General features: G+C 41.8%; 1 protein-coding gene and 1 non-coding gene across 7 annotated transcripts in view; one reads left to right on the top strand and one right to left on the bottom strand.

The window, feature by feature from the left end:
* TDRD10 (tudor domain containing 10) overlaps positions 1–26,570 on the top strand; it is a 53,311-nt gene that overhangs the window by 13,257 nt on the left and 13,484 nt on the right. For 3 of the 6 annotated variants that reach the window (XR_010661731.1, XR_010661733.1, XM_065926281.1), the window contains exons 5-6: positions 9,086–9,156; positions 9,772–9,928. The exons of 2 other annotated variants lie outside the window; for them this stretch is intronic. Coding sequence is in view for 2 of the 4 variants with exons in the window: in XM_065926281.1 (XP_065782353.1) it covers positions 9,086–9,156; positions 9,772–9,928 (228 nt within the window). In the remaining 2 variants the exon portion in view is untranslated. Of the gene's footprint in view, positions 1–9,085; positions 9,157–9,325; positions 9,558–9,771; positions 9,929–26,570 lie in introns of those variants that run through there. One more of the 6 variants, XM_065926296.1, reaches the window with a different exon arrangement.
* On the bottom strand, positions 5,104–5,210 carry LOC136156602 (U6 spliceosomal RNA). Its single transcript, XR_010661096.1, has one exon. It is a non-coding gene; the product is annotated as a U6 spliceosomal RNA (small nuclear RNA).

The raw sequence follows: 26,570 nt of genomic DNA, 5'->3' as shown, positions 1-26,570 counted from the left end.
GAATTAGAATCCATGATTACAATGATTATTTTCCCTTTCAAAGATGCGTATCTCCTAACTCTTCTGGTTGAAGTACCTTGCTGCTCTTAACCCAGTGGCAATAAGATGCTAGATTGCTCACTTTAAATACCATTCCCCACTGAAAGGAACTATATCTCCTTAGACTCCAGGTTTGGAGCTGTTATGTGCCGGAAAGCTAGAAACCTCTCAAGGGCTCCTAGGGTTTGATTGAAGGGAAGGGAGGAGTTGTAATGAGAGGTGAGGCACTTTTTCCTTGGAGGTACGTGCTGGAATGTTTACAGATGTAGTGATGAGGTGATGAGATTTGTTTCAGAATAACCTGATGGCAGGGAGAGGTATAGATGAAATCAGAGTGTCCCTGAGTTAATTTTTTTTCCAGGCAAGGCTTTACTGCAGCATGAAGGAGCAAAAACAAGGAACAGGTGCCCTTATTTGCTCCCTTTTTTTTGAATTGAGAATTAAGGCTGATAGGTAATACAGGAATTTGTTATACTGTTTTCTACACGTTTAAAAGTTTCCAAATGAAAAAAACAAGAACAAACAAAAAGAGGATCCCCTGGACCAAAAATGGGACCATTTATGTTTCAAAAATACTAATGACTACCTTTGTTTAAAACTTACTAGTGATAAAAAGCAATAATTTGTAGTGATACCTAAAGAAATAATACATAAACTCACTGGACACATTGAAGATAGCAAGAAATAGTTCAGTAATATAAGACTTGGTAATTAAAGGAAAAGGTTAAGTGTTTATCTTGCTTTCCCAACACCAGTGCCATTTCAGGGCAAGTGAATAACACTAGTGAATGAGAGAAAGTTCTTTACAGAGGAACTCTAGCTCATAAAGGCAGAGGAAATGGTTGAAAATCATCATTTTGCAAATCATAATACCTGTTTCAGACAGTGGTTATCAGAGCATGGTAAATTCATTAGATAAAATATTGATGGGTAGTTTTATAATGAAAGGATCAGGCTGTCTTAACCATTGTGGAGTCTTAACCATTGGATCGCCAGGGAAGTCCCTGTCTGAGTTTGTTGATTAATTTAGCGTCGCCTAAAGTGACATATGCAGAGTACATCATGAGAAACGCTGGGCTGGAAGAAGCACAAGCTGGAATCAAGATTGCCGGGAGAAATGTCAAGAACCTCAGATATGCAGATGACACCACCCTTATGGCAGAAAGTGAAGATGAACTAAAAAGCCTCTTGATGAAAGTGAAAGAGGAGAGTAAAAAAGTTGGTTTAAAGCTCAACATTCAGAAAACTAAGATCATGGCATCTGGTCCCATCACTTCATGGGAAATAGATGGGGAGACAGTGGAAACAGTGTCAGACTTTATTTTTTGGGCTCCAAAATCACTGCAGATGGTGATGGAGCCATGAATAAAAGACACTCCTTGGAAGGGAAGTTATGACCAACCTAGACAGCATATTAAAAAGCAGAGACATTACTTTGCCAACAAAGGTCCAGTCTGGCCAAGGCTATGGTTTTTCCAGTGGTCGTGTATGGATGTGAGAGTTGGACTGTGAGGAAAGCTGAGCGCTGAAGAATTGATGCTTTTGAACTGTGGTGTTGGAGAAGACTCTTGAGAGTCCCTTGGACTGCAAGGAGATCCAACCAGTTCGTACTAAAGATGAGTCCTGGGTGTTCATTGGAAGGACTGATGCTGAAGCTGAAACTCCAGTACTTTGGCCACCTCATGCGAAGAGTTGATTCATTGGAAAAGACCCTGATGCTGGGAGGGATTGGGGGCAGGAGGAGAAGGGGACGACAGAGGATGAGATGGCTGGATGGCATCACTGACTCGATGGGCATGAGTTTGAGTAAACTCCGGGAGTTGGTGATGGACAGGGAGGCCTGGCGTGCTGCGATTCATGGGGTCGCAAAGAGTCGGACACGACTGAGTGACTGAACTGAACTGAAAGTGAGACAGCCACGTACAAGTCTCCTAAAGTGATGTCATATTATTGAAGATCTCACACCATCTATAAAGCGTTCTAGCCAAAAATGTAAATAATAACCTATATGTGAAAGCTCCATGTCTAACTTCTAGTCTAAAGGAAACAGGGGTGGGGATAGAAGATCAAGTTAAATGCTTACAATAAGGAAGCAGTACTCTTGTCTACAGAATAGTTGACCTGGTATATATTACAAGTCAGAGTCACGGAAAAATTAAAGCAGGGAGATCTGATAAAAAGACATTTAGAAGAGACCTAAGAGAAATGATGACCAAACAGAATAAGTAGACCTTGTTATGACCCTGACTGTGACAAAACAACAGTTAAAAGATATTTTTGAGACAGTTGATGACATTTGCCTATTAGTTGTTTGTAGCTTGATAAGTCACCTCTCTGACTTAATATGTCTGCTTAATACTTAATCACCATTGAACTCACCATGCACGTTTCTCATTGATTTTAATTGATTATCTGTCTTTCCTAAGTAACATCAGTTCCAGGAGGGACTTCCTGGTGGTCCAGTGGCTAAGACTCCACACTCCCAGTGCAGGGGGCTTGGGCTCATTCTCTGGTCAGCGAACTAATCCCACATGTTCCAAATAAGACCTCATGCTGCAAGGAAAATCAGAGATCCTGTGTGCTGCAACTAAGACCTGGTGCACCCAAAGTAACAAATAAGTAATAGGTGGAAACCTAGAGCCTATCATACAGAGTGATGTAAGTCAGAAAGAGAAAAGCAAATATTATATACTTGCACGTATATATGGAATATAGAAAGATGGTACTGATGAAATCATTTTCAGGGCAGCTGTGGAGACACAGAACAGACTTATGGACCCAGGGGGGCAGAGGAGAGAGGAAGGAGAGGGTGGGAGGTATGGAGAGAGAAACATGAACGTGTACATGAGCATAAGTAAAATAGACAGCCAGTGGGAATTTGCTGCATGACCCAGGGAGCTCAAACCAGGGCTCTGTTACAACCCAGAGGGGTGGGATGGGGAGGGAGGTCCAGAAGGAGGGGGCATATGTTTACCTGTGGCTGATTCATGTTGAGGTTTGGCAGAAACCAACACAATTCTGTTAAGCAATTATCCTTCAGTTAAAAAAGCAAATTTAAAATTTAAAAAAAAAAAAAAAAGTCAGTCCCAGGAGGGGAGAGACTTTGAGTACTCTGTTCATGGCACAAAAGACATTTTCTAGCACAGAGTAGGCACTTAATAATCATTTGTTGAATGAATTAGAGGAAGTGGACAGTGAGTACAGACAAGTTTTTCAAGGATTTTTGTAATAAAGAAGGATAGGAAGTGGGGTGGGAGCAGGAGGGAGTTGTAAGGTCAAAGTTGTTACGTGTCTTTAAGTATTTAGATAGTAAATATTAGTGCTTATTTGTATGCCCATCCAGTGGGGAGGGTAGTTAATGCAGGAAAAAGAGGAGATCGTTTAGTATGAAAGACCTTGAGAAGGTTAAGAGGGGTTGTCTGGAGCAAGGACGGGTCTTCTCTGTAGAGGGGTGCACACGGGTATGGGGCGGCTGACTGATGTGGTGGCAGGGGGTGGGTGTTCGTTTTGATTGCTTGTCCCTTCTCAGCAAAGAATCGGGGTTATCTGCTGAGTAGAAAGAGGGCAAGGAAAGTCTGAGTGGAGAAGTAGACTGCGGTAGTTGTGTTTGGGAGGCTGGCGGTTGGTGATTAGAAATATGTAGTAGGAATGCCAGAGAGCACTGAACAAGGAAATGACTGCAGTCAGTGATCAACCACAGTGGAAAGAGGAAGGCGGGGGCCGGTGGGGCGGGGCGGAACGGATGGCCAGAGAGTCAGGATAGGGTCGGCAGTTTGCGGGATGGCGGGAAAGTGGCAGAGTTTGAAGGATCACAGCCCTGGAGAATAGAACTGGGGAGCTAGAGGTGTGAGAAGGAAGGGTGGTTAGAGAGCAGGGACTCGAAGCTGCCGTTTGGAGGTAGGCAGTCTGGTAATAGTGGGGTCCAGGGTGCGTCCTGGGAGGAAGGGAGCTCAGGTGACGGGGATACTGCTGTTGTCCTTTCTCTCCTCTGTGTTTTCTCTTCTCGATGACTTTTATCATTTCATACATTAAAAAAAAATGTATCTGTGTTGGCATATACATGCAATGCCAATAAACGTTCAGATGCTTAGCTTGTATCATAGGAAACTGCTGGTACTTGACCAGTTTTTTTTTTTTTTTTTTTTCTTTTAGTTTTTATTAGTTGGAGGCCAATCACTTCACAACATTTCAGTAGGTTTTGTCATACATTGACATGAATCAGCCATGGAGTTACATGTGTTCCCCATCCCGATCCCCCCTCCCACCCCCCTCTCCACCCGATTCCTCTGGGTCTTCCCAGCCCACCAGGCCCGAGCACTTGTCTCATGCATCCCACCTGGGCTGGTGATCTGTTTCACCATAGATAATATACATGCTGTTCTTTCGAAACATCCCACCCTCACCTTCTCCCACAGAGTCCAAAAGTCTGTTCTGTACTTCTGTTTCTCTTTTTCTGTTTTGCATATAGGGTTATCGTTACCATCTTTCTAAATTCCATATATATGTGTTAGTATGCTGTAATGTTCTTTATCTTTCTGGCTTACTTCACTCTGTATAATGGGCTCCAGTTTCATCCATCTCATTAGAACTGATTCAAATGAATTCTTTTTAACGGCTGAGTAATATTCCATGGTGTATATGTACCACAGCTTCCTTATCCATTCGTCTGCTGATGGGCATCTAGGTTGCTTCCATGTCCTGGCTATTATAAACAGTGCTGCGATGAACATTGGGGTGCTCGTGTCTCTTTCAGATCTGGTTTCCTCAGTGTGTATACCCAGAAGTGGTATTGCTGGGTCATATGGCAGTTCTATTTCCAGTCTTTTAAGAAATCTCCACACTGTTTTCCATAGTGGCTGTACTAGTTTGCATTTCCACCAACAGTGTAAGAGGGTTCCCTTTTCTCCACACCCTCTCCAGCATTTATTGCTTGTAGACTTTTGGATAGCAGCCATCCTGACTGGCGTGTAATGGTACCTCATTGTGGTTTTGATTTGCATTTCTCTGATCATGAGTGATGTTGAGCATCTTTTCATGTGTTTGTTAGCCATCTGTATGTCTTCTAAAAATATGGAACGCTTCACGAATTTGCGTGTCATCCTTGTGCAGGGGCCATGCTAATCTTCTCTGTATCGTTCCAATTTTAGTATATGTGCTGCCAAAGCGAGCACTTGACCAGTTTTCATCTGCAGAAATGTCAAATCACATGGCTCAAATTAAATGTTTCCCAGTTTTTGCCACTTTCCTTCTTTATTTTTGACTGTGCTGGGTCTTTGTTGCTTTGCATGGGCCTTCTCTAGTTGCATCGAGCGGGGGCTACTCTCTAGTTTCATTGTGCAGACTTCTCATGGTGATGGCATCTCCTGTTCTTGAGCATAGGCTCTCGGTGCTCAGGCTTCAGTAGCTGCAGCTCCTGGTCTCCAGAGCAGGGGCTCAGTAGCTGTGGCAGATGGGCTTGCTCCATGGCATACAGGGTCTCCCCCAACCAGGGATCGAACCCATGTACCTGGCATTGGCAGGCAGGTTCCTATCCACCATGCCACCAGGGAAGTCCTTTTGCCGCTTTAAACAGCTTCAGCGCACTGGCTTGTACGCATGTCTACATGCGTGTCTCTAGGACCTCACCTGGGCTCTGGGCCAGAGCCACACGGTGCACGCGGCTTGACCAGGAGGGGAGAGAGGCCTCCACTCCCGCCAGCAGCGTCAGCAGCAGAATCCCTTTATCCTTACCAACACCAGCGTGGTGGTGTCCAGCTGCTAAATTACCGCTGTCCGGTGAATGTGGAATCATTTAGCATGCAGGTAACTGCCATAACCTCCTGCCTATCTGGCACGAAGTCAGTGGTCCATAAATGCTCGTGCCATAATTATTGGCAGGCTGCAGTAGATGTTTTTTGTAATGATTGATTGAAAGGAGTATGTTAATAAGCAAAATAGGTTATGAAGCAGAGGATACTCTATGATCCCTTAATCTATGTATAGTGCTCATGTTTTGGTGGTAAGATTATGGGTGATATCTCTATTTTGCTTATCTGTATTTTTAAACTTTTCTATAATAAACATTTAATGCTTTTATAATTAAAATATCCCAATAACTAATTTTCATTATTTAAAGATACCCTAAGAGATATGAGGCAATTTTAGCTTAATGTACTAAGCTTCCTGTCAAATCTATAGTAAAAAAATTTTTTTTAAATAAACAAAGTGAACTATTAAGGGGCAGGAAAATAATGTCATAGGTTATGCCTTTAGATTTTCGTAGTTCCTAATGCTAACTATCAGTAAGAACAACATCTGCTGCTAGGATGACCTCACTGATAGCATTGATTGATGAACCACGGATGAACAGATGTCAGCAGGTTTCTTTTGTATTTGTATGTGTGTGGTAGTGGTGGTGGTTCTTCTCTCTTCTTTCTCTCAAGCACATTTTCTGAAAATTAGTGCTTCCTGAATCAGTTTGATACCAGGGAACAGTAGTTTTTGACCTTGGCTGCATATTGCCATCATCTTTTAAAAAATATTGATAAAAATACTGCTTTAATCTCAACCTTGGAGATTCTGATTTTGTTCATTTGGGGTGGGCCAGGCATCACTCTGGTAGGTAGTTTTTTTTTAAAAAAATGTAACTTTCCAGCTGAATCTTATATGCAGTCAGAATTGAGGATCATTGCTATAGGAGACGGGTTTGCCAAGTTTTCCGTAAAGGGTCAAATGCATGCATGCTAAATCGCTTCAGTCATGTTTGATTCTGTGTGACCCCATGGACTATAGCCCACTAGGCTCCTCTGTCCACGGGATTCTCCGGGCAAGAATACTGGAGTGGGTTGCCGTGCCCTCCTCTAGGGGATCTTCCCGACCCAGGGATCAAACCTGCCTCTCTTATATCTCCTGCATTGGCAGGCAGATTCTTTACCACTAGCACCACCTGGAAAGCCCCAAAGGGTCAGATAGTAAGGTTTTATGCTTTGCAGGCCATATGCCTCTGTTGCAGATACTCCACCTCTGGGGCATGAGAGCGGCCATGGAGAACACATAAATGAATGTGCGTGGCTGCACTCCAGTAACGTTTAGAAAAAGGGTGGTGGGTTGGATTTGGCCCAAGGCTGTGGTTTCCTGACACCTTCTATTGAAGGTACAAAATTATGGGAGTTTTCTCTTATTTTATTTCATCATTTTTTCATTGATTTATTTTTGGCTGTACCACACGGCTTTTGGGATATTAGTTCTCTGGCCAGGGATTGAATCCATGCCCTCGGCGATGAAAGCACAGAGTCCTAACCACTGGACCACAAGGGAATTCTCTCTTTTAGTAACAGCAAAATCTGACCAGAAGAAAGGTATCGTTTTGCATGATATCATGAAAAGAACGCAGGATTTGAGGTTAGAAGCCTTGAGTTCAAATCTTGACTCTAAATTAGCTGTGTAATCTTAAGGCAGTCACTTAATCTCGATGATCTTTATTTTATGCATTTGAGAACGAGGACAATAATAATACACACTTCATAGGGTAGTTTTAAAGATCAAATGGAATAAGGCATATGATAGTGCTTTATAAACTGAAAATGCTGAGCACATATTGCTTGTTCTCACAGATTGCTTGTTGCTCAGCATCTTGTAGATTCATGTGTAATAAACATTAAATATTTAAAAGTAAAAGCAAATTAGAAAATTTGAATTTAAATGTAATATAAATATGAAGACTCGGAAAAACAAGCTATACATTATGCATTTCTCTTCCCTTGCCAACAAAGTGACTTTAGATTGGTAATAACAGAAGATGGTATAAATATACATTTTCCCAAAGTAGAATTTTCTCAGGAAACTTTGGTTTTCATCACAGGTGTGGGATTTGTAGTGGGAACGGCCAGTGGGGAAGCTGGGGAAGGAGGAAGGGGAGGTGCAGGTAGGAGTCGACAGGGAGGCCTGAGGGGAAGCTGCGGCCGTGGGCAGCGCATCCGTGACCTGCAGGAATGCGTTTTCAGCAGAGCAGGAACAGCGGCCAAGCTGCAGCCAGGAGGGAGTGGGCGGGGAGGAAACGGAGGCAAGAGGCGGACACAGCTCTTTCTACACATTTGGCAGAAAAAGAGAAAAAATAGGGTGTCGCTCAGAAGGGCATCAGGGTTGGGTAGATGTTATCTCAAAAAAGGGAGGGCAGCCATGGTTGGAGCCCAGGGGAGGGAGTGGGACTAGGATCTGTGGGAGAGGGAGCCAGAGGGCAGACAGGAGGGAGAGTTGAGAATTAGATGGAGAGATGTCCAGGGGAGGTGATCGTATCCCCAGGCGGTAGAGGCCTGGCTGCCGTGAGGAAAGTTGGGGTGGTTGGTAGGGGTGGGGAGCCTTACAGAGTAGGCATTGCAGACAGCTCCACCAGCAGCTGACCAGAGATGAGCGTCCTCCCTCTGTGCACTGCCCTCTCTGGACTTTACTTTTACTCTTAGACACCACTCCGCCCTGTCATTTAAACAGAGATCATGCATTTATGAGCTGTAAGCTCCTTGAGTGCACGACTTATGTCAAGTTCAAATTCACATCTCCTGTAACACTTGGCCTAAGACTTGTGGGTAGCTCATGTTGACTGTCAGACATGTCAGGAAAGAAATGAAGGGAAGTTGCCATGAATACAGGACTGAGTCAGCAGACTCAATTAAAAATGCCTTCCTAGTAAATTAAAAGTCACTTCCACCTGGGAGCCCACCCTGATCACTTCTTTTCTCTCCAGATTTGGGTTAGATACCCAGACTGTGTCTCCCCAGAGGCATCTGTACTTCCTCATGGAATTTCACACCCTCTGGTAAAACGACCTCTTTTCTTGATTGTCTTGTTAGTGCCCCATGTCTCTTGAACTGCAATTGAAGGCGGCGCTTACATCCTTCTTGTCTCTGTATTTGCTTCACTGAGCACAAAGCCTGGCACACTCAGCACATCATTGGTTCTCATTAAGTGTTTGTTCAGCTGATTACAGCCTAACGGGCTGGGGATCTGCAACCTTGAGAACCAGTTGTCAGTTTTCGGGTCTCTCTCTCTCTTTTAAACCCTGCCATTGTAGGAGGAGATTCGGTGCCTTCTAAAGGACTTCAACCCTCTCCATGTCCACAGAGTCCAGAGTGGCTGCAAATGGTAATGACCGTTCTTCCTTTGTTTTCTTTAGGAAGCAACTCCTTTCCTCTTTGTCCATTTTGCTGATGCACTGATCCTCAGACCAGCTCAACAGCTCCCAGAGTCCCGCCCACTGTGACTCGGCAGAGGGACATGTGGGAAACCCTCTGCCTCGGCAGCTAATACTGCCTTATCCATACAACCTTGGGTTAGAAGTCCAGAGCCCTGGGTTTACTTTTGGTCTTGTCCTTTCTCTGTTTTCTGACTCGAAGCAAGTTAGTGAACCTCCCTCAGCCTTGGTTGCCCCTGAAATCTGGATATTTTTCCTTTCTTATGTTCAAGGCAGTAAAAGGACTTTGAACCTCCATGGGGAGCAGTATGAAGGAAACCCAGAGCCATGCCCTATGGCATATGGTGAAAGGGTCAGCGCATGTCTCCTGGTCCCCAGGAACCCCAGGACCAGCTCCCCCACTGCCCAGCCCAAACCTGGGTGTCATGGTGGCCTCCTTGTGTGTTAGGAGTGGCCTAGCCTCTCTCCTGTCCCCGCAGAGGGGAGAGGAGACCATTCCTCGGCTCGGGATCCTCCTGCGGCTCTGTTTGAGCTGGGCTCAGAGCTGCCGTCTCCTTCCTTTGCAGCTTTGCATTTGTAGATCTGGGCTCCATGCAGAAAGTGGCACTTGCGATCCAGGCACTGAATGGGAAGCTCTTCCACAAGCGAAAACTGTACGTGAATTCCAGCAACAGGTCTCCCAAGAGGACCCCTGATGTGACCGAGCGGCCCCAGGAGCTGCTGGTAGGTGCCTGGCCTCTCCACTCTCAGGGTTGCTCTGTGGTCACTTTTTTTTTTTTTTTTTTAAATTTTTATTTGTTTCGTTTTGGCTGTGCTGGGTCTTCGTTGCTACACGGGGCTTTTCTTTCGTTGTGGCAAGCAGGAGCTAGTCTCTAGCTGCAGTGCACGGGCTTGGCATTGCAGTGGCTTGTCTTGTTGTGTGGTGGGCTCTAGGGCACATGCGGGCTCAGTCGTTGTTACTTTCGAGCTCTAGAGCACAAGCTCAGTAGTTGTCACACATGGGCTTAGTTGCTTCTTGGCACATGGGATCTTCCTGGACCAGGGATCAAACCTGTGCCTCCTGCATTGACAGGCTGATTCTTTACCACTAAGCTGACAGGGAAGCCCATCTGTGGTCACTCTTCAGAGCTTAGACGACTCTGCTTTCTGTCCTCTCTTTCTGTTCCATCTTACAGTGGACAAAACAGGGGCTGGGATGAAATTACGGAACTTTATGACTTTAACAGTCAGGAGCAAGGTTGGTATAGAAAACCTGGAACTTTGAAATGAAAGGAAGGCTGTATTCTTGGCAAGGACAAAAAGGGTTATTGGGCAATTTAGTCAGGGCTTTTTCCACCTGGGTTATTGAAATTGAGGTTTTTACTTGTTTAATGTAGCGAACAATTGTATCTGTTGTTTGCATAGCCTATTCTGGATGCTGGTGTGGAAGGTAAGGAAGACAAAAGTGAGTAAAACCTGATCCTTCCTGGTGGGAAGACAAGTATGAGGGCTGGGAAGGTGAGAGTTAATGGTGGGGCAGTGGCTGGTGGGGTCTTCCTTTGTGGACAGAGAAGGCCCATGACTAACCTCCAGGAGCTTCCCTCCAATGGTTTTTTTTGAGCTTCCCTCCAATGAAGCAGGCTCTATGTAGGTGAAGGTGAACCAGAAGCAGAGCTATTTCTCTCTTTGCTGTAGAAGACTTCAGGAGGTAGGGGGTCCAAGGATGGTATGGGAACTCCATGATGCTAACCAGGGTTCCAGGTGGGAAGAAGGGGAGAAGCAGAGGGTCCAGAGCCTGTGTTGTCATAAAAGGCACATTCTCAGGAGCCCTACCACAATTTTGCTTACATTTTGTTAGGGAGAATTGCAACTGGTGACCTTCAGTGCAAAGGAGGCTGGAAAATGTAGCTTTTAAAATAGGCACACTGTTGCTAAACTTGGGAATCTGTCAGCAAGGGAAGAGAGAATGCCTTTTGGCAGACAATTAACAAGGTCAGCCAAGGCTGGAGAAGTTGGAGATGGGAGTTGAGAGGTGGATTAGAATCTCCACAGTAAAAGTGCCAGAGGTGGCTCCCTTTGCTAGTTCCAAACTGTTTTTCTTCCTTTCTCTTTAAACCCTCTCTCTTGGAAGGGCAGGCTGTCAGATTACACTGCCTTCTGACCTTCTTGGTGCAGTCATCTGGCGTTCTCACTGTCGTGCTCCGCTGTTCATTGATAACTTTAGCGTCTGACTCACCGTCTTTCTCTCTTGCTGGCACTCAGACTGTGTCCAGTGGATGATCTGTCTAAGAGTCTGGCCCCTTATTTCCTAGACCATTTATCTTCAATGATCTTTTCTTTCACTCCGTCACAGTTTCCCATTTCCTGTGTTATATCTCAGACCTTGTCATGGCTCATAATTGAACATCTCCACAATATCCATTTGGAGCATCCCACTCTGCCCCTCACCACTCTCTGCAGCTCTCTTCCTCTAGAAGAGCAGTTCTCCAGCTTTAGCAGCATCAGACTCACCGCTGAGCTTGTTAAACAGCTTGCTGAGCGCTACTGCAGAGATGCTGATTGCGTGTATATGGGGCGGGACCTGAGTACTGTGGCGCTGGCTCCCCTGGTCCTGGGACCACTCTTTGAGTAGCAAGGCTCTAAAACCCCCAGTCTAACAGTCAGACACACTGGGACTCAAAGCACTGCCCCACCACTTCTTCAACTATTCAACACTCTACTCCCTCACCTCCCTTCTTAGCTTAGATTCCAGAATCATAACTGCCTTCATTCAAATTACCTTAATTCCCTTAGCTCACTAAGTCATATCTTGCACAACTCCTCTCCTAGTTGAACTCAGCCCTCAACCTCTCTGAACTGCTGAAAATATTCACACCACCTTGCTCACTGCTCTCAGTTATAGGTATGGTCACAGCTTTCCCACTTCTTAAAACTGACATGTCTCTGAAATCTCTAACCTATTCTGTTGTTATGTCCAATCTGCTATTAAGCCCATCTAATGCATTTTTCATTTTAGATAGTGTAGTTTTCAACTTCCATTTAGTTCTTACCCCCTATTCCTCAACTGAACTTTTCCTTTTTTTTTTTTTTGGCTGGGCCTGGAGGCCTGTGGCGTCTTGGCTCCACACGTGCATGCTTGAGTGCTGAGTCATTTCAGTCGTGTCCGACTCTGCGACGCTATGGACTGTAGCCTCGCAGGCTCCTCTGTCCATGGGGTTCTCCAGGCAAGAGTACTGGAGTGGGTTGCCATTTCCTACTCCAGGGGATCTTCCCAACCCAGGGATTGAACCCACGTCTCGTACATCTCCTGTATTGGCAGGCGGGTTCTTTACCACTAGTGCCTCCTGGGAAGCCCCCTTCGTTCTCCAACCAGGGATCAAACCAGTGCCCCTGAAGTGGAAGCACAGAATCTCAACCACTGGATCACCAGGGAGGTTCCTGAACTCTTTCATCTTTTCACCCATTTTGTTTATCTTTTCTTCCAGGTTCTTTAATATACTTACTGTAGTTATAAAACCATTTTCTGCTAATTCCAACATCTGGGTCATTTGTGGCTCTGCTTTTGTTGACATTTACCTCCTTGCTTAAGAGTCAAGGCTTCTTACAGTAATTTTTTTTTTTTTTTACTGTATGTTGGCTACTGTGGATGTTGTATTACAGAGACTTTATATTATGTTCTCTAAATAGTGTTGATTTTTTTCCTAGCAGAAATGAAGTCACTAGCTTTTGATCTTATTAAAGTTGGTTTTCTTTTTTGGGGACTGGTATACTTCAGTTTGAGCCTTTGTTCTTAGGCAAAATCCTTTGCCTAAGGTCTGACTTTGTAGGCAGAGGGTGTCAGGGTACTTATCATGCTTCACTCTGGCTGGTCTGGAACTCCGTTATCTTCCCAGTATTGTACTGATACCTGTATTCCTCTCTTAGCTCACTCACTACCTTCTACAACAGCTCTTCTCTCTAAGGCCTCCCAGGACCTACCCTGGGATTCAGCCAAGGACCTGGGGTTAGCCCCTAGATTTCTGGGGCTTTTCTGTACTCTCTTCTCAGCGGTTCCCCATCTCATAAATTCCCGGCACAAAACCGCTTCTGTGTGTTTCTTCTGCTCAGGGTGACTGCCACGAACTGCCCAGGCTCTGCTTGCCTTGGCTTTGAATGGGGAAAATGCCCCCCTGGCAAGAGGCCAGAGTCAATGTGGGCTCCTGGCCTGTGCTTTCCTCTTCTCAGGCAAATTGCCCTCTGCTATTCACTATCATTACTGTGTACCAGAAAGAGTTAATTTGTGTATTTTGTCCAGTTTTAGGGTTGTTTGGGACAGGGAAGTACTATCATCCAGAACCAGGTATTAGAAAACAGTGTTTAGAAGCTCACCTTCCTTTTGGGATGAATATAATTTCTCAGGACCATTTCTGGTGCTTTTGCATTAGAGATAAGTAACCAAAAGATGAACACTAATCTCCATGCTTTTGGGAATTTAAAGACATAGTCCTAAGTAAATAATGTGTGGGTCAAAGAAAAAATTATAAGAGAAATTTAAAAATACTTAAGAAGACTTCCCTGGTGGTCCAGTGGTTAAGACTTCAGGCTTCCATTATTGGGGGTGGGGCATGAGTTCAATGCCTTGTCGGGGAACTAAGATCCTGCATGCCACACAGCTCGGCCAAAAATTTTTTTTTAAAAAGTACTTAGAACTGAACAATAAGGAAGATTTTTTCTCATCAAAAGCTGTGGGATATATGTGCTCTAGAGCCCACATGCTACAACTATTGAGCCCCTGCACCTAGAGCCTGTAATTCATAGCAAGAGAAGCCCCCGCAATGAGAAGCCTGCTCACCACAGCAAAGAGTAGCCCCCGCTCGCTGCAGCTAGAGAAAGCCTGTGCGCAGCAACGAAGACCCAGTACAACCAAAAAAATAAAAAAGTTGAATGCAGCAAAAGCAATATTTATGGGGAAGTATGTAATATTGAATGCTTAAATGAGCAAAGGAGACATGGTGAAAATAAATGAGGTTATAGTTGATTGAAGTAGGTAAAAGTAAAAATAAACCCAAATAAGGAACAGACAAAATTAAAAAAAAAAAAAAAATCTGTTTATTTGGATGTACCGGGTCTTAGTGGAGGCATGCAGGATCTTTAATTGTGGCATGTGCCATCTAGTTCCCTGACCAGGTATCAAACCCTGGCCTCTTGCATTGGGAGTACAGAGTCTTAACCACTGGACCACCAGGGAAGTCCCAGCAAAAATTTTAAAGCAAAGTTGTTTAAAATTTAAAATTTTGTGGACTTCCCTGGTGGTCCAGTGGTTAAGAATCTGCCTGCCAGTGCAGGGGACATGGGTTCTATCCCTGCTCCAGGAAGATCCCACGTGCCACAGGGCAGCTAAGCTCGTGGGCTACAACTGAGCCCACATTCTAGAGCCCGCGAGCCGCAACTGCTGAAGCCAGTGCATCTAGAGCCTGTGCTGTCTTTGCAACGAGAGAAGCCACTGCAATGAGAAGCCCACGCACAGCAAGGAAGAGTAGCCTCCACTCGCCCCAACCAGAAAGAAAACCTGTGTAGCAACTAAGGCACAGTGCAGCCTTAAATAAATAAATAAAAATAGCATTTCTTGTTTCCCTTTTATAAAAAAGTTTTTAATTTTTTTTTTAAAACAAAGCTGTAGCTATATGTCAGTTATAGCTTCATAAAACTGGAGGGGAAACAAGAAGCATAAAAAACAAAGCTTCAATAGAAGGGATCAATAAAGTCAAAATTTGATTCTTTAAAAAGATTAATGAAAAAAACTTTTGGAATGATTAATTAGAAAAAAGGAGAAAAGGGAATAAATAAACATTAGTATTAAAAAAGAGATCATAACTATAGATGTAGTGGATATTAAAACATAAGCTAATAAATTTGAAAACTTAGAAGAAATGGACATGTTTTTAAAAGTATATCATTTTCAAAACTAATATAAGAACCTGCCAGTCCTATATCTGTAAAGCAGTTGAATCAATGTTTAGAATTGTCTTGTAAAGAAAACACCAAGCTATGATTGTTTTTTTCTTTTGCTATGATTGTTTTATAGGCAAATTTACTGAATTTTCAAGGAACGGAAAATTCCAATATTATATAAATTCTTCTAAGGAATAAAAGAGATACTTGCTAGTTCATTTTTTGAGGCCAGTATAATCCTGATAACAAATCAGACAGGAGATTATGAGAGAGATAAATTGCAGGCTGGCTTCTCTCACATGAATACGCATGTGATGTTTCTAAACAAAATATTGGCAAAATGAAGTCAATAATGGCTGATGAAAATTGTAATAGCAGTTGGATTTTTTCCAAAAATACAGAAATTTAACGTTAGAAAAACGATAAATCTGGAGTTCCATGATTGCCTAGTGGTTAGGATTCTGGGTTTTGACTGCCATGGCCTGGGTTCAGACCCAGGTCAGGGAATTGAGATCCCACAATCAAGCCTTATGGTAAGGCCAGAAAAAAAAGAAAAATAAAGAAAGAAAAACAATAACTCTTTCACTACATTAACAGATTAAAGAATGAAAACCATATGATCACTTTAGACACAGCAAAGCATTCGATAAAATTCAGCACTAATTTATGATTTAAAAATAAAGATTTTTAGCAGCTCGAAGTGAAAAGTTATTCTTAACCTCATAAAGGCTATCTTCTAAAACTTTACAGAAAATAATATTTCAATAGAAAAACATCTAAACATTCTCATTAAAAATAGGAATAAGACAAGGATATACTTTTATCTAGTAAGGTAAGGAAAATAAGTTAAAGGCATAAATACTGGGATAGGAGAAACAAAGCTCATAATTTACAGATGATGTTTCTTTACATAGAAAAACTTAAATAATACATAAATTATTAGAAATAACATTTTAGTAAGGTAGTTGGATATATATCAGATATATAAATCAGTTTTATTTATATTTCCATGAATAAACAACAGAAAATAATTTTTAAAATATAACATAAGAGCAATTAAAAAAATTAAGGTACATAGAAATGAACCCAGTGAAAGGTGAGCATGGCCTATGGGGGAAATAAGTTTTACGGAAAGTCTTTAAGGAAGTCTAAAATGGTAAAAGTTTCATGTTTGTGGACAGGAAGACAGAAAAAGAGTTATTTGAGTCATTCTCCCCAAATTAATCTGTTGATTCTGCATAATTTCAATAAAAATTCCCACAGGTTTTCCCAGGAACGGAACAGGCTAATTCTAAAATTTATGTGGAAAAAAAATAAATACAATTTATGTGGAAGTCCAAAAGCCTATGAATATTTAAGACCAATAAAATACAGTAGAGAGTCCCCCAAAAGAGGCTCTTGCAAATGGGGAAACTATGACTGTCCTTGGAGAGTTGTACATCTCTGGTGAAAGGACAGACACTAAAGTTATTGAATCTGGTGGACAATTGCTTTTTTATGTGGAAAAAAATGAAATTATATCCGTACCTTACCTCGTACACAAAATTAAATTCTAGATGAACCGTACTTACATGTGAAAAACAAAGCTTTAAAACTTTTAGGAAAAAATATAGAAAAATCTCCTTATAGCCTCAGAGTAGAATAAGGCTTGTTAAGGCATACAGAGAGAAAGAGGAGTGATAAATTAAAATTATGAACTTACTTTCTTTGAAAGATAATACAAAGGAAGATAAATTCAATCCAAAAAACTGGAAGAAGATATTTGCAATAATATAACTAACCAGGAAAGGGGTCAGCAGACTTTGGCCAGTGGCTCTCTGTCTGCTTTTATGCTACTGGTGAGATAAGAATTTGTTTTTCTTTCAATTAAACTTTTCTTTTTGAGGTAATCATAGATTTACATGGAGTTAGTTGTAAGAAACAGTACATAGATCCCCTGTACCCTTTCCATGGTTCTCCACAGTGGTAACATCTTACAAAACAATTTCACAACCAGGGTATTGACACTGATACAGTCAAGATACAGAACATTTCCATCACTACCACAAGTATCCTTCCTGTTGCCTTGTTATAGCCACACCCACCTCCCTCCCATCCCCATCTCCACCTTTGCCCCTGGAACAACTAGTCTCTTCTCTATTTCTTCAGTTTCAAGAATGTTATGTGAATGGAAAAATACTGTATGTAACCTTTTGGGATTGGCTTTTTTCTGTCAACGTAATTTTTGGAGATCATTCAGGGGCTGTTGCGTATACTAATAGTTTATTCCTGCTGAGTAGTATTCTATGGTGTGGATGTACACAGTTTGCTTAACCATTTATCCATTGAAAGATATCTACATTATTGCTAGTTTTTGACTATTACAAATGAAATTTGTTATAAATCTTCATGTATAAAGTTTGTGTGTTTCTCTGGGATAAATGCCCCAAATTAAAATTGCTGAATAGTATGGTCATTACATGCTTCCTTTCTTAAGAAACAGCCTAACTGTTTTCAATGACTGTACCGTTTTACATTTCCACTATGAATGTATGAAGGGTTCTCAGACACCCCTCCAGGATGTCATTTTTTAATCTTAGCCACTCTGGTAGGTATATTTGTGATATCTTATTACAGTTTTAATTTGCATTTCCCTAATGCTAATGCTATTGAAGACCTTTTAATGTGCTTATTTACTATTTGTATATCATCTTTGTTGAAATATCTTTCTTGCCCATTTTCTAATTGGATTGTTTGGGTGTTTTGCCAGTGAAGTTTGAGAGTTCTTTGTGTATTCTAGATACTCAGTTCAGTTCAGTTGCTCAGTCGTGAGCATGCGACCCCATGAATCGCATTACGCCAGGCCTCCCTGTCCATCACCAACTCCCGGAGTTTACTCAAACTCATGCCCATTGAGTCGGTGATGCCATCCAGCCATCTCATCCTCTGTCTTCCCCTTCTCCTCCTGCCCCCAGTCCCTCCCAGCATCAGGGTCTTTTCCAATGAATCATCTCTTCGTATGAGGTGGCCAAAGTACTGGAGTTTCAGCTTCAGCATCAGTCCTTCCAATGAACACCCAGGACTCATCTCCTTTAGTACGAACTGGTTGGATCTCCTTGCAGTCCAAGGGACTCTCAAGAGTCTTCTCCAACACCACAGTTCAAAAGCATCAATTCTTCAGCGCTCAGCTTTCCTCACAGTCCAACTCTCACATCCATACATGACCCCTGGAAAAACCATAGCCTTGACCAGATGGACCTTTGTTGGCAAAGTAATGTCTCTGCTTTTTAATATGCTACCTAGATTGGTCATAACTTTCCTTCCAAGGAGTAAGCGTCTTTTAATTTCATGGCTGCAGTCACCATCTGCAGTGATTTTGGAGCCCCCCCAAAAATAAAGTCTGACACTGTTTCCACTGTCTCCCCATCTATTTCCCTTGAGGTAATGGGACCAGATGCCATGATCTTAGTTTTCTGAATGAGGAGCTTTAAGCCAACTTTTTCACTCTCCTCTTTCACTTTCATCAAGAGGCTTTTTAGTTCCTCTTCACTCTCTGCCATAAGGGTGGTGTCATCTGCCTATCTTAGGTTATTGATATTTCTCCCGGCAATCTTGATTCCAGGTTGTGCTTCCTCCAGCCCAGCATTTCTCATGATGTACTCTGCATATAAGTTAAATAAGCAGGGTGACAATATACAGACTTGACATACTCCTTTTCCTATTTGGAACCAGTCTGTTGTTCCATGTCCAGCTCTAACTGTTGCTTCCTGACCTGCATACAGGTTTCTCAAGAGGCTAGTCCTTTGTTGGATACGTGATTTGCAAATGTTTTCTCCTACTCTGTAGCTCATTTTTTTTCATCTTCTTAATAGAATGTTTTGGTAGAACAAAGGTTTTAAATTTCAGTGAAGTCCAGTTTATCTATTTTTCCTTTTATGAATGATGCTTTTGTTGTCAGATCTAAGAACTTTTTGGCCAGCCCTAGCCCAGGCACATGGAAAGATGTTCAACATTGTTAGTATTGTTGTTCAGTCTCCCAGTCATGTCTGACTCTTCACGACTCCATGGACTGCAGCACACGAGGCCTCCTTGTCCTTCACCATCTCCCAGAGTTTGCTCAAACTTATGTCCATTGAGTCAGTCATGCTGTCCAAACATCTGGTCCTCTGTTGCCCTCTTCTCCTCTGTCCTTAATCTTTCCCAGTATCAGTGTTTCTTCCAATGAGTTGGCTGTTTGGATCAGGTGACCAAATTATTGGAGCTTCAGCTTTAACATTAGTCCTAATGAGTATTCATGGTTGATTTCCCAGAAGGTTGACTGGTTTGACCTCTTTGCTGTCAGAGGGATTCTCAAAGAGGCTTCTTTAGCACCACAGCTTGAAGGCATCAATTCTTCAGTGCTCTGCCTTCTTCACGGTCCAGCTCTCACAACTGTGTATGACCACTGGAAAGACCACAGCCTTGACTATAAGGACCTTTGTAGGCAAAGTGATGTCTTTGCTTTTCAACACACTGTCTAGGTTTGTCATAGCTTTCCTGCCAAAAAGCAGTCCTCTTCTGATTTCATGGCTATAGTCACCATCCACAGTGATTTTATAGCCCCAAAAGAAGAACTCGGTCACTGCTTCCACCTTTTCTCCTTCTATTTGCCATGAAGTACTGGGGCCAGATGCCATGATCTTGGTTTTTTTAATATTTAGTTTTAAGTTGGCTTTTTCATTCTCTTCCTTCACCTTCATCAAGAGGCTCTTTATTTCCTCTCTGATTTTTGGCATTAGAGTGATATCATCCACATATCTGAGTTTGTTGATGTTTTTCCTGCCAATCTTGATTGTAGCTTATAACTCATCTATCCCGGCATTTCTCATGATGTGCTCCGTTAAATAAACAGGGTGAAAACAAACAGTTAAATAAACAGGGTGAAAACAAACAGCCTTGCTGTACTCCTTTCTCAATCCTGAACTAGTCAGTTGTTCCATACTGAGTTCTAACTGTTGCCTCTTGATCTGCATACAGGTTTCTCAGGAGACAGGTAAGATGGTCTGGTATTCCCATCTCTTTAAAGAGTTTTCCATAGTTTGTCACAGTCCATACATCGAAGGCTTTAGTGTAGTCGATAAAACAGAGATAGATGTTTTTCTGGAATTCCCTTTGGTTTCACTGTGATCCAGCAAATGTTGGCAATTTGGTCTCTGGTTCCTCTGCCTTTTCTCAAGCTTAGATGTCTGGAAGATCTTGGTTCAACTAATGCTGAGGCCTAGCATATAAGATTATGAGCATGACCTTACTAGCATGGGAGATGAGTGCAATTGTCCAGTGGTTTGAACATTCTTTAGTACTGCCCTTCTTGGGAACTGGGACGAGGATTGACTATTTGACATTAGGAAAATGCAAATTAAAACCATAATAAGATATCACTATATATCTATCAGGCTAAAATTAAAAAGTGACGTCCTGGAGGGGATGCAGAGAACCCTTCATATGATGGGAATGTAAAATGGTACAGAAATTTAAACTTTTTTAAAAAAGTTATATGGCTTTACATTGTAAAGCCTCTTTTAAAATTTTGAGTTAATTTTTGTATATGCTTTGAAACTTAGGTTGAGTTTTATTTTTTTTTCCTATGTTCAGTTTTTCCAGCACCATTTCCTCCATTAAATTGCTTTTGCAGTTTTATCAAAATTGGGCATATTTGTGTGGGACCCATTTATTTCTTCATCCTCCTTCATGGATCACAGCCTTGTTGTGGCAAAGGGACTTGTGTAACTCAGTGAAGCTATGAGCCATGCCGTGTAGGGCCACCCAAGACAGGCGGGTCATAGAGGAGTCCTGACAAATTGTGGTCAAATGGAGGAGGGATGGCAGACCACCCCAGGCTTCTTGCCTCAAGAACCCCATGAACAGTGTGAAAAGGCAAAAAGATACGACACTGGAAGGTGAACGCCCCAGGTTAGAAGGTGTCCAGTATGAACCTAGGGAAGAGCGGAGGGCAGTTACTAGTAGCTCCAGAAAGAGTGAAGCCGCTGAGCCAAAATGGAAATAACACTCAATGTGAATGTGTCTGGCGGTGAAGGTAAAGTCCAGTGCTGTGAAGAACAACATTGCATAGGAACCTGGAATTAACATTAGGTCCACGTATCAAGGTAAGTTGGATGTGGTTAAGCAGGAGCTGGCAAGAGTGAACATCGATAACTTCAGTTCAGTTCAGTTGCTCAGTGGTGTTGGACTCTTTGCGACCCCGTGAGTCAAACTCATGCCCATCGAGTCGGTGATGCCATCCAGCCATCTCATCCTCTGTCATCCCCTTCTCCTCCTGCCCCCAATCCCTCCAAGCATCAGGGTCTTTTCCAGTGAGTCAACTCTTCGCATGAGGTGGCCAAAGTATTGGAGTTTCAGCTTCAGCATCAGTACTCCCTAGGAATCAGTAAACTATATGATCTCAGTTCATTTTCAAGGCAAACTGTTCCATGTCATGGTAATCCAAATCTGTGCTTCAGCACTAATGCTGAAGAAGCTGAATGGTTCTATGAAGACCTACAACACCTTCTAGAATTAACACCAATAAAGATGTCCTTTTCATCATAGGGGATTGGAATGCAAAAGTAGAAAGTCAAAAGATACCCAGAGTAATAGGCAAGTTTGTTCTTAGAGTACAAAATGAACCAGGACAAAGGCTAACAGTTGTGTCAAGAGAACATGCTGGTCATAGCAAACACCCTTTTCCCATAACACAAGAGACAACTCTACACATGGATGTTACCAGATGGTCAGTAGTGAAATCAAACTGATTATATTCTTTGCAGCTGAAGATGGAGAAGCTCTATACAGTCAGCAAAAACAAGACCAGGAGCTGACTGTGTTTCAGATCATGAGCTCTGTGTTACAAAATTCAGGCTTAAATTGAAGAAAGTAGGGAAAACCACTAGATCATTCAGGTATGATCTAAGTCAAATTCCTTATGATTATACAGTGGACAAGAGAAATAGTTTCAAGGAATTAGATCTGATAGAGTGCCTGAAGAACTATGGGCAGAGGTTCATAACATTGTACAGGAGACAGTGACCAAAACCATCCCAAAGAAAAATAACGCAAGAAGAAAAGTGGTTGAGGAGGCTTTACAAATAGCTGAGAAAAGAAGAGAAGCAAAAGGCAAGGGAGAAAGGGAAAGATATACCCAACTGAATGCAGAGTTCCAGGGAATAGCAAGGAAAGATAAGAAAGTCTTCATCAATGAACAATGCAAAGAAATAGAGGAAGACAATAGGATGGGAAAGACTAGAGATCTCTTCAAGAAAATTGGAGATAGCAAGGGAACACTTCATGTAAGAATGGGCATGATAAAGGACAGAAACGGTAAGGACCTAACAGAAGCAGACGAGATTAAGAAGAGGTGGCAAGAATACACAGAAGAACTAAACAAAAAAGGTCTTAATGACCTGAATAACCACGATGGTGTGATCACTCAACTAGAGCCAGACATCCTGGAGTGTCCAGTCAAGTGGGCCTTAGGGATCATTATTATGAATAAAACTAGTGTAGATGATGGAATTTCAGCTGAGCTATTTAAAATCCTAAAAGATGATGCTGTTAAAATGCTGCACTCAGTATGACAGAAAATTTGGAAAACTCAGTAGTGGCCACAGGACTGGAAAAGTCAGCTTTCATTCTATTCCCAAAGAAGGGCAGTGCCAAAGAATGTTCAAACTACTGCACAATTGCAGTCATTTCACATACTAGTACGTTTATGCTCTAAATCCTTCAAGCTAGGCTTTAGCAGTATGTGAACTGAGAACTTCCAGATGTACAAGCTGGGTTTAGAAAAGGTAAAGGAATCAGAGATCAAATTGCCAACATCCGTTGCATCATAGAAAAAGCAAGGGAATTCCAGAAAAACATCTGCTTCATTGACTACGCTAAAGCCTTTGACTATGTGGATCACAACAATTTGTGGAAAATTCTTAAAGAGATGGGAATACCAGACCACCTGACCTGCTTCCTGAGAAATGTTTATGTGAGTCAAGAAGCAGCAGAATTGGACATGGAACAACTGACGGGTTCAAAATTGGAAAAGGAGTACAACAAGGCTATATATTCTCACCCTGTTTATTTAACTTATATGCAAAGTACATCATGCGAAATGCTGGGGTGGGTGAATTGCAAGCTGGAATCAAGATTGCTGGAAGATATATCGACAGCCTCAGATATGGAGATGATACCACTCTAATGGCAGAAAACAAAGAGGAACTAAAGAGCCTCTGATGAGGGTGAAAGAGGAGAGTGAAAAATCTGGTTTAAAGCTCAACATTCATAAAACTAAGATCATGGTATCTGGTCCCGTTATTTCATGGCAAATAAAAGGGGAAAAGGTGGAAATAGTAACAGATTTTATTTTCTTGGACTCCAAAATCACTGGATGGTGACTGCTGCCATGAAGTAAAAGACACTTGCTCCTTGAAAGGAAAGCTACAATAGATCTAGACAGTGTATTAAAAAGCAGAGACATCACTTTGCTGACAAAGGTCTGTATAGTCAAAGCTGTGGTTTTTCTAGTGGTCATGTATGGATGTGAGAGTTGGACCATAAAAAAGCCTAAACTTCAGAGAAGTGATGCTTTTGAACTGTGGTGTTGGAGAAGACTCTTGAGAGTCCTTTGGACTGCAGGGAGATCCAACCAGTCCATCCTAAAGGAAATCAATCCTGAATACCCATTGGAAGGACTGATGCTGAAGCTGAGGCTTCCATATTTTGGTCACCTGATGCAAATAGCTAACTCATTGGAAAAGACCCCGTGCTGGAAAGATTGAAGGCAAAAGGAGAAGAGGGCAGCAGAGGATGAAGATTGTTAGGTGGCACCACCGACTCAATGGACATGAACTTGAGCAAACTCTGGAAGATAGTGAAGGGCAGAGGAGCCTGGTGTGCTGCAGTCCGTGGTGTCACAGTCTGACAGGACTTGCAGCTGAACAATAACGGATTTCTGGGTCCTCAGTTTTGTTCCATTGGTCTGCATGTCTAACATCTCATATAGTCTCAGTTACTATAGCTATAAGAAGTATTGAAATTAGGAGATTCCTTCTACTTATTGTTTTTCAATATTGTTTTAGCTGTTCTAGTTTTTTGCCTCTGTATATAGATTTTAGAATAATCTATACCCACAATAATTTTGACTGAAGTTTTTTTTTTTTTTTTTAAAGCTTTTAATTTTGTTTTGGGGTACAGCCAGTTAACAAACAATGTGATGGTTTCAGGTAAACCGCAAAGGGACCCAGCCATACACATAAATGTATTCATTCTCCCCCCAAACTCACCTCCAATCGGGGCTGCCGTGTAACATTGAGCAGAGTTCCGTGTGCTCTACAGTAGGTCCTTGTTAGTTATCCACTTGAAATATAGCAGTGAATACATGTCCATCACAAACTCTCTATCCCTTCCCTCCCAGCAACCACTGGTTTGTTCTCTAAATCTGTGACTCTCCTGCTGTTCTGTAAGTTCATTTGTATCATTTATTTTTAGATTGCACATATAAAGGATGTCAGATGATATTTATGCTTCTCTGTCTACTCAGCATGACATGTTGCTGCAAAAGGCATTTTTATTCTTTTTAATGGCTAATATTCCATTGTATATATGTATTGCATCTTTATTCATCCATCTGTTGATGGACATTTAAGTTGCTCCCGTGTCTTGGCTCTTGTAAACAGCGCTGCAGTGAACCTTGGAGCGCATGTATCGTTTTGTATCATGTTTTTCTCTGGATATATGCCCAGGAGTGGGATTGCAGGGTCATTTGGTAGCTCTATGTTTAGTTTTTTAAGCCACCTCCATAGTGGCTGTACCAATTTACGTTCCCATCAGCAGTGTAGGAGCGTTCCCTTCCCTCCACCCATCTTGACTGCAGTTTTGATAGCAGTCACTTTAGATTCCTGTGTTAGTTTAAGGAGAATGGATATCTTTATTATATGTTGGGTCTTCCAATCCATGAACATAAATACACAGTATGTATTTCCATTGATTCAGACCTTTTTTAATGATTTCTTTAATCAGATTGTATAGTTTACAGCATACAAGTTCTAATATATTTTATTAGGTTGACACAAGTATTTAATTTTATTTGAGTGATTATAAATGACACTGTATTTTTGGTTTCTGTCTCCTTGCTCATTGGTAGTATATAGAAATACAATTTTTTTATATTATCTTATATCCTGTTACTTTGGTGAATTTATTAGTGATAGGAATTTGGGGTTTTTTTTTTTTGTAGATTTCTTGGGATTTTCTGTGTAGACAATAATGTCCTTTGCAAATAAGGCCAGTTTTATTTTATTATTTTTCCTTTCTGATCTGTATGCCTTTGTTTCTTTTTCTTAGTACTGGCTAGATTCCCAGCACTCTGCTGAAGTAGAGTAGTGAGTGTGGATATCCTTGCCTTATTCTTTTAGGGTAAAAAGATTCAGTCTTTCACAATAAAGTATGATTTTATCATAGGTTTTTGGATGGATATTCTTTATTAAGTTGAGGAAACTGTCCTCTGTTCCTGTTTTTCTGAGAGTTTTCTTTTTTTAAATCATGAGTCATTGTTATATTTCTTATGCTTGCTGTCACAAAGTACCAGAAACTGAGTGACTTAGAACAACAGAAATTGATCGTCTCATAGTTCTGGAGGCTAGAGGACCCAAATTAAGGTGTCAGCAGGGCAAAGGTCCCTCTGAAACCTGTGGGGAAGTTATTCCTTGCCTCTTCCTAGCTCCTGGTGGTTTGCCGATCATCTTTGGTGTTCTTTAGCTTGTAGGTGTGTCATTCCAATCTTCTGTTTTCACATGACATTCTCCTTGTGTGACTTCATATTGTCTTCCCTCTGTTCAGATTTCCATGTTCAGATTTCCTCTTTCCATAAGGACACACTGGTGTTGGATAAGGACCCACCCTAGTGACTTCGTTTTACCTCTTACCTCTATAAAGATCCTGTTTCCAAATAAGGTCACAATCTGAGTACTAGGGGTTTGGAGTTCCACATATAGTTTTTGAGGGGGCAGAAATAATTCAACCTATACCAGATATTGAATTTTCAACATTTTCAGCATTTAACAGGTGTTGAATTTTGTTGAATGATTTTTTCTGTATTGAGTGATATGATCGTGTGATTTTTCTTGTTTAGCCTGGTTAATGTGGATTACCTTGACTGATTTTTCAGATACTGAACCAGCCTTTCATTTCTGCACTAAAACTCACTTGGTCATGGTGTATAATTATTTTTACATATTGCTAAATTCTGTTTGATCATATTTTGTTACTGGTTTTTGCACCTGTTTTTCATGAAGGATATTGTTCTTTTGTGGGGTTTTTTTTGTGTGTCTGATACTATCTTTGGATTTAATATCATGGTAATACTAGTCTGTCGTGCTGCAGTCCATGCGGATTGCAAAGAGTAGGACATGACAGCAACTGAACTGAACTGAATACTGGTATAAATTGATTC

The sequence above is a fragment of the Muntiacus reevesi genome, chromosome 1 (genome assembly GCF_963930625.1).
Source record: "Muntiacus reevesi chromosome 1, mMunRee1.1, whole genome shotgun sequence".
In the NCBI taxonomy this organism is placed as follows: Eukaryota; Metazoa; Chordata; class Mammalia; order Artiodactyla; family Cervidae; genus Muntiacus; species Muntiacus reevesi.
Note: the sequence above shows the minus strand (reverse complement) of the source record. Positions and strands in the feature narration are given on the sequence as shown.